The 13,244-nt window shown below is 38.9% G+C and overlaps 2 protein-coding genes across 15 annotated transcripts in view; one reads left to right on the plus strand and one right to left on the minus strand.

The window, feature by feature from the left end:
- SCFD2 (sec1 family domain containing 2) overlaps window positions 1-4,384 on the minus strand; it is a 352,474-nt gene extending 348,090 nt beyond the window's left edge. For both annotated transcript variants that reach the window (XM_015597487.2, XM_025040285.1), the window contains exons 1-2: window positions 3,420-4,384; window positions 1,224-1,389 (exon numbers count right to left, since the gene is read on the minus strand). In XM_015597487.2, coding sequence (XP_015452973.1) covers window positions 1,224-1,389; window positions 3,420-4,257 — 1,004 coding nt within the window. In that variant the 5' untranslated portion in view covers window positions 4,258-4,384. The remainder of the gene's footprint in view (window positions 1-1,223; window positions 1,390-3,419) is intronic.
- A 6,238-nt stretch (window positions 4,385-10,622) lies between these two features.
- FIP1L1 (factor interacting with PAPOLA and CPSF1) overlaps window positions 10,623-13,244 on the plus strand; it is a 73,587-nt gene continuing 70,965 nt past the window's right edge. For 10 of the 13 annotated variants that reach the window (XM_015597575.2, XM_015597581.2, XM_015597576.2 and 7 more), the window contains exons 1-3: window positions 10,664-10,906; window positions 12,051-12,095; window positions 12,191-12,230. In XM_015597575.2, coding sequence (XP_015453061.1) covers window positions 10,822-10,906; window positions 12,051-12,095; window positions 12,191-12,230 — 170 coding nt within the window. In that variant the 5' untranslated portion in view covers window positions 10,664-10,821. Of the gene's footprint in view, window positions 10,907-12,050; window positions 12,096-12,190; window positions 12,231-13,244 lie in introns of all 13 variants that reach the window. The other 3 variants (XM_015597577.2, XM_006922495.3, XM_006922499.3) reach the window with 3 other exon arrangements.

Consider the following 13,244-nt stretch of genomic DNA (forward strand, 5'->3'; position numbering starts at 1 on the left):
ATTACCTTAAAGGGAGATAAAATGGGTATAAAAATCACAATTAATAAAAATGGGCAGAGGACCTGAACAGATACTTCTCCCTAGATGACATACAAATGGTTAACAAATATATGAAAAGATGCTCAACATCACTAGCTATTAGGGAAATGTAAATCAAAACCACAATGAGATACCATCTCACACCTGTTAGAATGGCTACAATCAACAGGACAAGTAATAACAAGTGTTGGAAAGGATGTGGAGAAATAGGAACCCTCATACACTGCTGGTGGGACTGCGAATTGGTACAGCCACTATGGAAAACAGTATGGAGATTCCTCAAAAAACTAAGAATTGATCTACCATATAATCCAGCAATCCCTCTACTAGGTATTTACCCCAAGGACTTGAAAACTCATATCCGAAAAGAAATTTGCACACCAATGTTCATAGCAGCATTATTTACAGTAGTCAGGACATGGAAGCAATTGAAGTGTCCTATGATCGATGATTGGCTAAAGAAGCTGTGGTACATACATACAATGGAATATTATTACTCAGCCATAAGAAGAGATGAAATACTGCCATTTGCGACAACATGGATGGAACACGAGATAATCATGCTAAGTGAAATAATCCAGACAGAAAAAGTTGAAAACCACATGATATCACTTAAATGTGGGATATAAACCTAAAAGCAACAAATGAACAAGACAAACAAACAGAGACTCATAGATATGAACTATAGATTAGTGGTTACCAGAGGAGTATAGAGTAGTGGTTACTAGTAGGGTGGGGAAGGAGGGGTAAAGAGGGTCCAGTATAAGGGGCTAGGGGGAGGGTGAAGTGAGTAAATGGGATCAAATATATGGTAGCTGAAGGAAACTGGACTTTGGGTGGTGAACACACAATAGAATATACTGATGTCAAATGATAATGTAGACCTGAAAATTATATGATTGTATTAACCAATGTTACCCCAATAAACTTAGTTTAATAAATAAATAAACGAATGAATAAATAAATAACACCTCTATAAAATTCCATACTTGTTGGCTTATTGTTTAATGAATATGGTTATTTCAAAGTTAAGGAAAAATGCTTTTTTTTTTAATGCTATCTACTATGCATTTTTCAACCAGAACAACGCTTTCTTGTTTTCCTTTCTACAAAATATTCTAGGAGAGAAAGAAAAGGGAAGAGGGAGCAGGATAAGAGAGAAAGAGAAAAACTACATATCCTACTTGGATTGGGCGAGACAGCCTGGTGCAATCATATTCTGTTTCTCCTCATTCTGCAGTGCGGTGAGCTCTACCATGTTAACCATCACGTCATTGGTGTGGCCAGGAAGCTGGGGAAGCACTGAAATGATCTTCTCTACTAAGTTGTCCCCATGATGTCCAACCGTTCCTGTTTAAAACAGACAGAAAATATGAACTCACAAAATGTGAGGGGGAAAAAAAAAGGTGGATTAATGTTTTATAACAGCCTTTATATCAAAAATAACTTACGTGTTTATTTTCTGATACAAAATCAATAACACAGTGCCTAGCAGTTTGCCCTCTGTAACACTAACCAAGCTCACAATTACCTAGTCAACGTATGCCTTATGTTTTGGACTTAATGCTCCATGAGGGCAGGCCCTGTGTCTGCTCTGGTTACTACTATATTCCCAGCACCTAGCACACTGCCTTCATAGGTATCAGTAAATATTGAATGAATAAATAAATTATTAGCATATAGTTATCCAGGTAAAGTGTCATAGGATAATAATATCCCAAACTTTAGAGCCAAATTTTTACTGGTGAAGACCTAAAGACCCAGAAGAGCTTAGAGACCTGCACAGAATAGCAGATCTTCTCTCTGCTAGACCTCCAACTTCATAAAGGCAAGTGTTTATCTAGTTCATCTTGCACCCCTCATGTCTTCTAGTAGACAACTTGGCAACGAGTGGCTCTCACTAAATATTTTGTAGATGAAGGAAAAAATAAATGAATGAATAGTAACAGTTTGCAGTGATAGAGGTATATATAGAGTGCTTTTTGTGTATCAGGAACTGCTCCAGGTACTTCACATGTATTAACTCTTTTAATAACAAAAGAATTAATGAACTCAAATTGAAATTCAAGATCAACAACAGTTCAATACTTTCCATGAAACCAAGTTATCTTTCAAAAAGCCATCATTGCTTGGAAGATCTCATTCCAACAATGGGTGGGACTTGGCACATTTTATTGTTTTGATCCCATCCACTTCAAATCAAATAACATTTGGCATCCTAATGTCTATCTCTATCTCTATCTCTGTCTCACTATTGCTTTTTGCCTTGTCATGTTAAATGGACAGAAGAACTACGTACAAAAGATCAAACCAGTAATTCAAGGAATCATCATTATCACCGTCATTATCTTCATCACAATAGCTAATATTTATTGAGAGCTTATGACGTACCAGTTTTTAAGCTCCATATTGTATGTACACTTATTATCCGCTTAATTCTTACAAAAACCCTGATAGGTATTATTATGCTCATTTATAGAGTAGAAGAGTCAGTTAAAATAACTTGCTCCAGACTATACAACTTGTAAATTACCAAGCAAGAATTCAAACTCAGGAGGCAGATAATTCCAAAAACTACACTCTTTATTTAAAAAAAAAAAAAAAAAAAAATCAGGCTCATAGAAGTGACTTAAGACAGAGATAGCATGATTGCTTCTGAGGTGACTTCTGCTGTTAAAGAAAAGAGTTTCTCTATAATCAGTAGAATATTCTTTGCTTAGGCCTGGAAGGAACCACATGTTATTTGTCTATGATTTATGGTTGTCTCCCCAGCACTCAGACTATGAGCGCCACCACATTAAATACTTGCTGAATGAATATCTAGTGACTATAAGTGACCCTGAGATCTAGAGGGGTCAAAGTCTCTAAGTGAATTGTATCTTTAAACTAAGCCTGGAATGGACATACATTTTTTAATACTCCTTTAAAGAAACCTAAAACTCAACTCTCTATTTCATGTTTTGTCACAGTTTCCTTCCACTAGGTCATCTGTTAACACCTCTCTAACAAATTAGAGGCCTCTTCTGAAGGACTGTTCGAAATACTGGCATCCGCACATTTCTGAAAGGTTCTCAAGTAGACAGTTCTCAATATCAGCATAGTTACATTTTTCCATTCCCTTGGGCTAGATGCAGTTGTTATTGTTTAATAAGGCAGTGCATGTACATGTATTTTTATCCATTACAGCATTTACCAAATTGATTGTACTTGCTAATTTGCTTGTCTGTATCTCCCTCTAGACTAGAAACTCTGTGAGATCTGGGACTATGTCCATCTTAGTATTCTCAACCTGACATATTCTAAGAGGTTAATAAAATATATGCTGAATCAGTGTAAGTCTCGAAACTGGTTATGAAAATCTCCACAGTAATCTCACCTACCTGTGAGATCCAGAGTTCTGTCCACAAACACCACTGATGCCCTGCTTGTGGAAGTCTTTCTCCTGTTCTTGGCAGGGGCATAATTGGCCAGATCTGCAGCGATGATCCGACTGAGGGAACCTACAGCAAAACACTCCTCCCGAACACCTAAATGTTCACACAGAGAACTGAGGCCTGACACCAGGCACCTGATCTGCAGTAGCAGCTCAGGGGTCAAAGCAGTGGAATCCACCTCACCCAAGCTTCCCATCCTCTTCTTGTCCAGCCGAGCACTGTTAAGGAGATCCACATCTTGGGGAAGCAGCGGGAAAAGGCAAGCAAAGGCTGGAGTCAAGGCAAGGTAGGGACTAACAGGGGCGAGCAACAATGGGACGTGAAGTACCTCGGCGGTATAGTTCATGCTGCCCATCCACTCACACAGCTTCTCCTCCAGTTGCTCGAATACGGGCTGCTGCCCCTCCAGCTCGGCTGCTGCCGCTGCTGGAACATGATTAGCAGTGAGGTGGACAGCATGGTTCGTGGCCGTGACCACTACACAGTATTGGAAGTGACTGCGGCAGATGATGTTCCGTAGAGTTTCCACGGTTCGGCCTTTCAGTAGGCAGCTCAGCACAAACACTGCCTTGGGCTGCTTAGCTCCGCCAGCAACTGCTGCGGGCTCGAACTCCCGCAGGTGACACGCAGGTCCCCCCACAGCCTCCAGGAGCCGGGTAGATCCGCAGCCCCAGTGCAGGCTTTCAGCACAGGCGGCGTCCAGGTAGACCAGAGCTCGTTTCACCTTGGCCAGCACCTGCTCCCAGCCCTGTTGGGTAAAGGACTGCACGCCCAGGGCGCTCATAGTTGGGGATTCGCAGACTTGGGCACTCAAGAACAGGAACTTTTCTCAGAACTCACGGCTTCCGGAAATGGGGCTCCCTGAGACTTTGACAATCAACACAGTGCACGCGGTGCCGCGTCTTACTTGCCCAGTGGCTGCGCGCGATGATGACGTAAGGGAATCATGATTGGCTTGCGCCAAGATCCCGCTCGCGGAATAATGCTGAGGGTTGGGAAGAAGTCAGCGAGGCTTGGTGGTTCCGGAGTTCCTCGAAAATTCAGGGACAGAAAGAGCTGCTTAGGTACTAGCTGAACTATGTTCTTTTTCTCTCACTGTCTGCTCAGATTACCTTTTTCATGCCCCTGAGAATTCAAAGTTTGATATCTTCCCTGGAAATGAACACATCTCTTTAGAAGTACAGCCACTTTTCCCGGACTAAACTCAGAGCAGCCAAAGATAACCAACTGTAATGTTTTGTAGTTTATAGATTGTTGTCAGATACGTTGTTGCACACAGGCTGAATAACAAACCTACGAGTCTCATTTTCACTTTCTCTGTCTTCACGCTCTTCTCTCGTCAATAAATCTTTGTCTACTTCAAAAATCTTTTTTTTTTTTTTAGTGGTTTAAAACACAAATTTATTATTAGTATTATTATGGTGACAATGGTTAACGAAATCCAGTAAGTTTTAGGTATACAATTAAACAGTAAGTCATATATATATATTGCATTGTGTGTTCACCACCCATAGTTAGATTTCTTTTTGTCGCCACATATTTGACCCATTTTACTCCATCTAGCTTCCCTCTCCCCACTTTCCCCTGTCCTCTGGTAACTACTACTCTATTGTCTATGTCCATGAGTCTCTGTTTGACCTGTTCATTTGTTGCTTTTAGGTTTATATCCCACATATAAGTGATATCATATGGTTTTCAACTTTTTCCGTCTGGCTTATTTTGATTAGCATTATTATCTTAAGGTCCATCCGTGTTGTCACAAATGGCAGTATTTCATCTCTTATGCCTGAGTAATAGTCTGTTGTGTATACGTACCACATCTTTATCTAATCATCCAGCCCCTTTTTGCATTTTTGTTGTCACTGCCTTAACACACCACTTTCACTCAGTTGAACAATTACAGTGATCCCCATCATTTCCCAGCTTTCCATCTCTTCCAATCCAGTTTAAACTAATCTGGTACTATTTTCTTGCCTAAAAGCCTCTCCTGGCTCAGTTGTCTACAGGATACAGCCAGACTCCTTAAAATGGCACCAAAGTCCTTCACGATTTGCTCAGTTTCTCTCCAGCTATTCCCAGCCAGGAACATTACATACCTGCACAAGGAAGTCAACAGATAGAGCTCAGAATGTTTCATGGGTTCAATTCATTCAACTAGTAGTATTAAGCACTTACTAAGTATAATCACTGTGCTAAGTTCCAAAGACATGCGGTAAATAAAATACATTCACTGATCCACAAAGAATTTATGCCTGGAAAACTCATAGCAAAAATAATCATTCTAATGATAACTTCTATGTCAGAATTTTCCTAAGTCACCACTGCTACTACCATCACCCTGTCCTCCCCTCAGCTCCACAACTTGCAACACTCAGTTGATACCTCCGCTAAATACTTGCCATATCATGGGCTAAGTTTTAACATACTTGTTTTTCTTAACATATCTATTCTGCTAGATCATGGATTAGAGGCCTGGTATTCCCAACACTAGAACATAGCAGGTGTTCAATAATTGTTGAACAGATGTTCAGTTCATATCTGTATAATAAATATCATAGTCAACCAACTTTTAATGGACTTGCATGATATTCCAGACACTGTGCCGGGCATTGAGGATATAAAGAGAAATAAGCCACAATCTTGCTTTCAAAAGAATCTGAATTAAAAGGACCCATACATACAAAACAAGCCAGTGCAATAAAATGTTACAGAAGTGATAATCTTTTTAATGTATGAGACTTACAAATGAGAAAAAATAAATTCTGACTGGGTAAAGTAAAAAGGGAAGTGGTCAGAGTTTCATACAGGACATGAATTTTGAGTTGCCTTCAAAGAAAACCAGGTGTTCACAGGTGTTCAGGATGGGGAGGAGCATTTCTGGGAGTCCAGGCTAAAAGAGCAGCATGAACAAAACTGCAGAGTCATGAAACCATACAACATGTTCTTTGGAACTATAAACAGTTTAGTATAGCTGCAGTGTATTGTATGAAGGGAGACCCAGAAGAAACAGGAGATAGGAACTAGAAAGGAAGGGACTAGATCAGAGTGAGTCTTATTTTTTATTCTAAATAGTAGCAGCCAAGGGAGAACTATGGAAGTATTTTTTAAAGTGGAAGTAAGTTGTATATATCTGGAGTTTAGAAAAAAGAAGTAGACAATATTTTAAATGCAGTAAGATTTTGAGCAAGGAGGAGAGTTAGGAAAGAGTAACGGCAACCACTTGAGCCAGAGTATACAAGGATACCCACCCGTAAAGGGGATAGAGTGAAAGGTGTCTAAAGAGGTGTGAAGAAGATAAAGTCAAAAAGCCTGGTGATTAGATTGAGAAAGAGAGCGAGGCCAAGAGAAAATTTCTAATTAATGCCCACTTTTCTGTCTGGGTGTCCGGTTAGTGGCAGTTACTGAGATTGGGAAAAATCTTAAGAGAATCAGACTGGGGAATAAATATACTGAGTCAGTGGGACATGTTTTTGTTTATTCATTTGTTTTTTAATTGTGACAAAATACTCGTAATATAAAATTGGACATTTTCAAGTATACGATCCAGTAGCGTTGAGTATTTTCACATTGTTAGGCAACCAGTCTCCAGAACTTTTTCATTCTGTGAAACTGAAACTCTACAATATATCTATTAAGCAATTCCCTTTTACCCATCTCTCTTGCCCCTAGCAAACACCATTGTCTGTTTCTATGAATTGACTACTCTAGAAATCTTATATAAATTAAATACAATATTTGTCTTTCTGTGACTGACTTATTTCACTTAGCACAATACCTTCAAGGTTCATCCATGTTAAAATATGTTTCAGAACTTCCTTCCATTTCTTGCTCTCGAATGTTATGGCAGAGTCAAATTAATTCCTGCTAAAATTACATGCTTCAGATAATCAAATTTAGCTTATTTAAATATGATTCGTATTTCTCTGCTTAAAATAACCAGCAATTATTTCCTATTCCTCATAAAGTCAAGCATATCTCCCTTCGCCACAATTCTAAGTCCTCCATATCATGATAAACTTAAGGATTTACTAAGCACTTTCCACGTGCTTGACATTGTAAGACAGGATCTGGTGACTGCAGAAAAAAAAAAATTGTTCTCACCCTTAACAAGTGTGCTGTTTACATAAAAATGTAAATGTAATAGGAGATGATACAATTTTCCAGAAACAGCTAGCAATATAAAATTTAATGTTAAGATATGTCAGAATATAGAAGAAAATAAATAACTGGGGCTTAATTCCTCAAGGAGGTATCTAGAGAGGAAGTAAATCTCTCACATATGCTGTCATTCAGGTTGTTCACAAGGACAAAAGGCCTAAGCCATAACCCACCACCTACTTTCCTCTAGCTTGTCAAATGCTTTGACATTTGAGACCTCATTTTAGCTTTGTTATCCTCCCAAGAAGTGGGTGTAAAATGTTACTTTGACATAGCAGTTTACTGATGAGGAAACTGATGAACATTAAGATTTAAGCAACATATTTAAAGTTGGCAGCAAATAGCACAGTCAGACCTAAATGATATATTCATTCAAAACATATTTTTGAGTACTTGCTATCTACTAGATACTGAGCAAAGCACTGTTATTAAATCTTTAACTCATCATTTTAACCATCGTCTACCAAGCATTTCCTTTCAGTATTTCTCAGAGATATATTAAAACTGTTGCTTTGTTATTGTTGTTTGCCAAGAACCAACAGATCACACACACACACACACACACACACACACACACACACACAAACCCAATAAAATGGAAAACAAATATAATCAGAATATATGGAGTATTGTAATTTGATGAGGTCATAATTTTATAGATATCTTCAAGCTACCTATCTTTGGACTCTCCCCTGGTGAGTACGGGGATAAAGACAAATTTAACTAAGGAAGCTTACCCAGGGAAGGAACACAATTTGGAAGGAAAGAAGAGGCCTCTTAAGACTGGTTATTAGGGATTTATGGGCTTCTCTGCTTGCAGAAATCTTCCTTTTCAAAGCTTAACACAAATGCTACCTCCACTATGAAGGCAATTCTGATGCATCATTATTCAGAATTTCTTCAGTTCAGTTTAAGTAATGCATTGAAAGACAGGCTCATTTCAAGCAGCTGAAAGGAGAAAGAGGCTCCTCAATAAAAGGCAATTGGTTCTCTCATGAAACCACCAAAGTTCATTATAAGCTCATGGAATGATAAACGGAAAGATAAATAGACAAGATTATAAGTGATTACCTTATGATACTCCCAAGCAGAATGTAAAACCTTCATTCTCTTACTGTCAGTAAAAGCCAAGATCTATCCCTCTTGGGTCCTCTCTCGGTCCTCCTATCCTACTACTTTTCTTTCTAATCCTTATCACCACTTGACATACTATACACTTAGGTTTAGTAGCTGTCTCAGAATGAGAGCTTCATGAAAGGAGGCTTTGTTTTGCTCACTGCTAAATCTACATAGCCTAGAAGAGTTCCTGACACTTGGTAGACCCTCCATAAATATTTATTGAATAAATAAATGGGAGGAGATAAAATAGAATTCAGGAAAGATTTCAAAAAGTTGATTATACCTCAACAGAGTTCAGAAGGATGTAAGGGATTATCCTAAATGGATAAGGGAGACTGGGAATAGTCAGTACAAGACTATACGAAGGTAAAGGGGATTGAAACCACATGATCTGTTTAAATAACACAAATGACATCATATTGCTGGATGTAAACACTTTAGCTTCTGTTGTAGAATATCCACCTTTTCCTTCGTAGGAGAGTTAATTGTTTACCAGCCTTTCGCAATAGAGAGCTCCTTGAGGGCAGGGACTATGTTTTACTCATACCTTTACTTTCCAAGTTCTTAAACAGCAGATATTCAATAATCGTTAAGTAAATAAATAAATGTTGATTGTTTATAAACGTATTGATTTTTAAAACTAAAATGAATTTCTGTTGAAAAGTGAAGTGTCCTGTCTGAAAACATTAGAACCGAAAGGGACTTTAAAAATCATCTAATTCAGCTTTATTTTATGAATGAGAAAACTGAAGCAGGTTGATGGCCTGAGGTCATGCAACTAGGTACTTATACTTAATATAGTTAATAACTAGAATACCAGTTTTAACCCATCATGTGTCATGTTCTTGAAAGATGTGTTCTCAAAAGTGGCCTCAAAATTTGGCACAATCTATTGAAATAAAAACTATACACACTTTATGCTCTATCTTGGAGAAACACTTGTAAAATTTGCAGGAAGTCATGGACAAGGATCTTCATTGTAGGGTTTTTGTGAGTTAAAGTGAAAAGTTGAAAGCAATCTAACTGTACACCAACGAATAGCCATATTCACTTTATGAGAGCAATAATATGGAATACCATAAAGCACTAAAAAATGGACAATTTTTTATGTACTAACATGAAAGGATCTGTAAGATACTATTGAGTCAAAAAAGAAAAGCAATACGCAGATACATACATACAGTACTGTATCCCTTAAGATTAGTTAACCTCAGTTTCTCCAAAACAGTACAATTCACCTGAAGTTAATGTATATAACGTTTCACAAAGATTCACACCAAATAACAAGGGTTACCTCTAGAAAGGAGCGTAGTGGATGGGGGGCGGGGGAGGCTCTTTGACCTTAACTATAACTATAATGCAAGGAGAATGTATTACTCATTTATTAGTTTTGCTTCCGTTAGCTGTTAAAGTTAATTTTTTTCTCTTTTTGTTTATTTCTGTGTAAAAATATTTATTTCTACTAATAAAAAATGAATTTCTTAAGAAAGGAATTGTGATTTCTTCTCTAATGAGAAACGGGATTGCTAGGGAATGATACTGTATCAAAGTTGATACAACCTGTAGAGAAAATAAGGCCTTTCGGAAGACTAAAAGACAAAAAAAGGTTGAGAAAAGAAAGTATCAAGGGCAGACGGGAACAATGGAGCACTCGCACGCAAGATCAATCCGGAGTTATTAGAGAGAAGGATGGGGGAGGGGAACCCCAATTTACTCTGAACGCCAAGAGAAAAATCAACGCTAAAATGGCAAAGCGGGATTCTGTGGGGGCGGGGGCCAACTACGATACGCATGCGCAGGTAGGCCCAGGAGGTCGCCGCCGCGGAAGCGAATCCACCTAGGGACGCCGCGCCGCTTGGCTGCTGCTGCGCCTGCGCAGGCGTGCCGGCGTCTGAGACTTCTTTGCCGCCGCCGCGGCTGCCGCGGATCTTCCCGGTGGCTTTGAGTCTCGCGCTTTCTTCGTTTGCTCGCTGGCGGGTTTGCGCCCCTCTCGCACCTTCGGGCGGTGAAGCTGGGGAAGGGGTTGGAGGGGGCTGTTGACTGCAGCCTTTAAGTTGTGCTCGGGGCGGCCATGTCGGCCGGCGAGGTTGAGCGCCTAGTGTCGGAGCTGAGCGGCGGGACCGGAGGGGATGAGGAGGAAGAGTGGCTCTATGGCGGTACGGAACTTCCTGTCCCTTCTCTCTTTCCCGGGTTCTCTCAAGCCTCCCCTCCCGGCTTGCAATCGGTCGGCGTCCCGGGCCCTTCACGCCGCCGCTTGGGGCCTCTCGTACGGATCCTAGTCCGGCCTAAGTCAGGCTGAGCGCGTTGTGCGCGCCTCCCCGCCCCCCTCGGCCTCACGCCCTGCCCACAACCCCAACTCGCACCCATCCTGCGGCGGCGGGGTCCAACCCCGGTCGCTGGCACGGGGCTTGGCCCCCATCCTCTCCCTCCTCCTTGCCGCGGCTTCTCGGCCGCCTGGCCTTCGCGCTCATTGCTCTTGTTTTTTATATCGATTCTAAGCAGTGTTCATGTGCTGCTTCTTGCCCCTTGGCTGTAGGATCCTCTTTCTGTCCCTTTCTTTCAGAAGCAGTCATTCTGTAAAAATAGATAAATAAAGTTGATGCCATAAAACTAACGTCTTGTTTCTTGATGGTCAATTTGTATGGAATGCACCTGCAAGGGTACTTCCTTGTCTGAAAGTTGTGCTTTAAAAATAATTAAAAGAGGAAGAGATGGAATACATTATGGCCCATAAAGAAAACCCCGCATGTCTCTGTAATAAGGTGAACTCTTTTTAATTTAAGAGACTGCTCTTTAACCTACGTCATAGAAGTACCACATGTCCTTTAGGCTTACAGTTTTTCAGTATCGTCTCTTTAAAGAAATTTAGTTCATCTTGTACTTTTTGAAAGGGACTTGTTTAGAAATCTTTTTTTAACTTTTATTAAGTCAGCCCCTTCTTGCCTGTTTCCGATATTAGATTTGAAAGTTAATATTTGTTCCTTGCCCAAAATGTGTATTTTTTTCTTTAGAATGGTATAGTAAAAGTACGTATTTGGCCACCATGCACCTCTTTGATGATGTGACTTTGACAAACTTTGATTTTGATAAACTTGTAAAATAAATTCAGTATCTTTGGTGGCAAGATTTAGCATTAGTAATACTCTTCGAAACGTAAATATGTAGGGTTTTTTTTTTTGCAAAGATCTAGAGGTCTTTCATATCAAATTTATTTTTATAAGAAGTAAAGGCTGATTTTTTTCATAAAAGGCAATCTTGTTAAGTCATTATAAGGTGATCTAACTTTGGATGTGCTTATAGGCCCATGGGACGTGCATGTGCACAGTGATTTGGCAAAGGACCTAGGTTAGTGCTTGTGATGATCACTTCAGATTTTCATAATACTAGTTTAAGAGTGGTTTGTTAATTTTATTTATTTATTTATGTATTTTTTTTGGTAGATGAAAATGAAGTTGAAAGGCCAGAAGAGGAAAATGCCAGGTTAGTGAAATTTCTTGATACTTAATTTAGATTGTTTTCTATCAACAAATTGTCAGAATTATGTCGTTAAAATTGTTGGTTTGATTACAACATTTTGACTAAAGGTTGGAAGATATTGAGTTCTTTGGAGTTTATTCCTCTTTCAAGACCTAATTTTATACTCATCTGTTTATTTGCTAGTAGCTTAGGGGACAGTTTTTGAAAGGTTTAATAATGTTTCATTATTAAGTAACTTTTTACTCTTAAGCGAGCACAACAGTGGAGTGTAGAGTAGAATCATTAGATGACTAAGAAAAAAGTTTTAACTTAAAATTTTTTAAAAAGCTATTTCACAGTTCATTAATATTTCTGATAGTGAAATGAACTTTGGTTATAATTTCAATGTTTTGTATTTCAGTTCAAATGGAATAAATGGGTTTGTTATAAGATTGATTTCCTTAGATTACTAGAAAAGTTTGAGTATCCTTTACCAAACATATACAAGAAGCCAGAAACATCCTAAATTTCAAAACAACTCACACATAAAAATCTATGGATATGCTGACATTACTCTGACCTTAGTATTGTATAGTGGGGAATGGGGAATTAAAAAAACAGCTTTTAAAGAATATTTGAGTTTAAAAAGTGGAAGAAATATCACTTCATACCCACTAGGATGGCTGTAATCAAAAGGACAGTGACAGCAGATTTTGGTGAAGATATGGAGAAATTGGAACCCCCATATACTATTGATGAGATTATAAAATGGTGTGGCTACTTTGGAAGAAACCTTGGCAGTTCCTCAAAAGGTTGCCGTATGATCCAGGAATTCCACTCCTAGATATACCTTAAGAGAAATGAAAACATGCATCCACCCAAAAACTTGTATAGTAAGTCCTCGATAACACTGTTGATAGGTTTTGTGAATTTAAGCAATACTACCTATAACAAGACCAATTTTACCATAGGCTAATTGATATAAACAAGAATTACATTCCTATGGCATCTCATCAACCTTATAACAAAACTACACTG

Source organism: Pteropus alecto, unplaced genomic scaffold (genome assembly GCF_000325575.1).
Source record: "Pteropus alecto unplaced genomic scaffold, ASM32557v1 scaffold57, whole genome shotgun sequence".
Taxonomy (NCBI): Eukaryota; Metazoa; Chordata; class Mammalia; order Chiroptera; family Pteropodidae; genus Pteropus; species Pteropus alecto.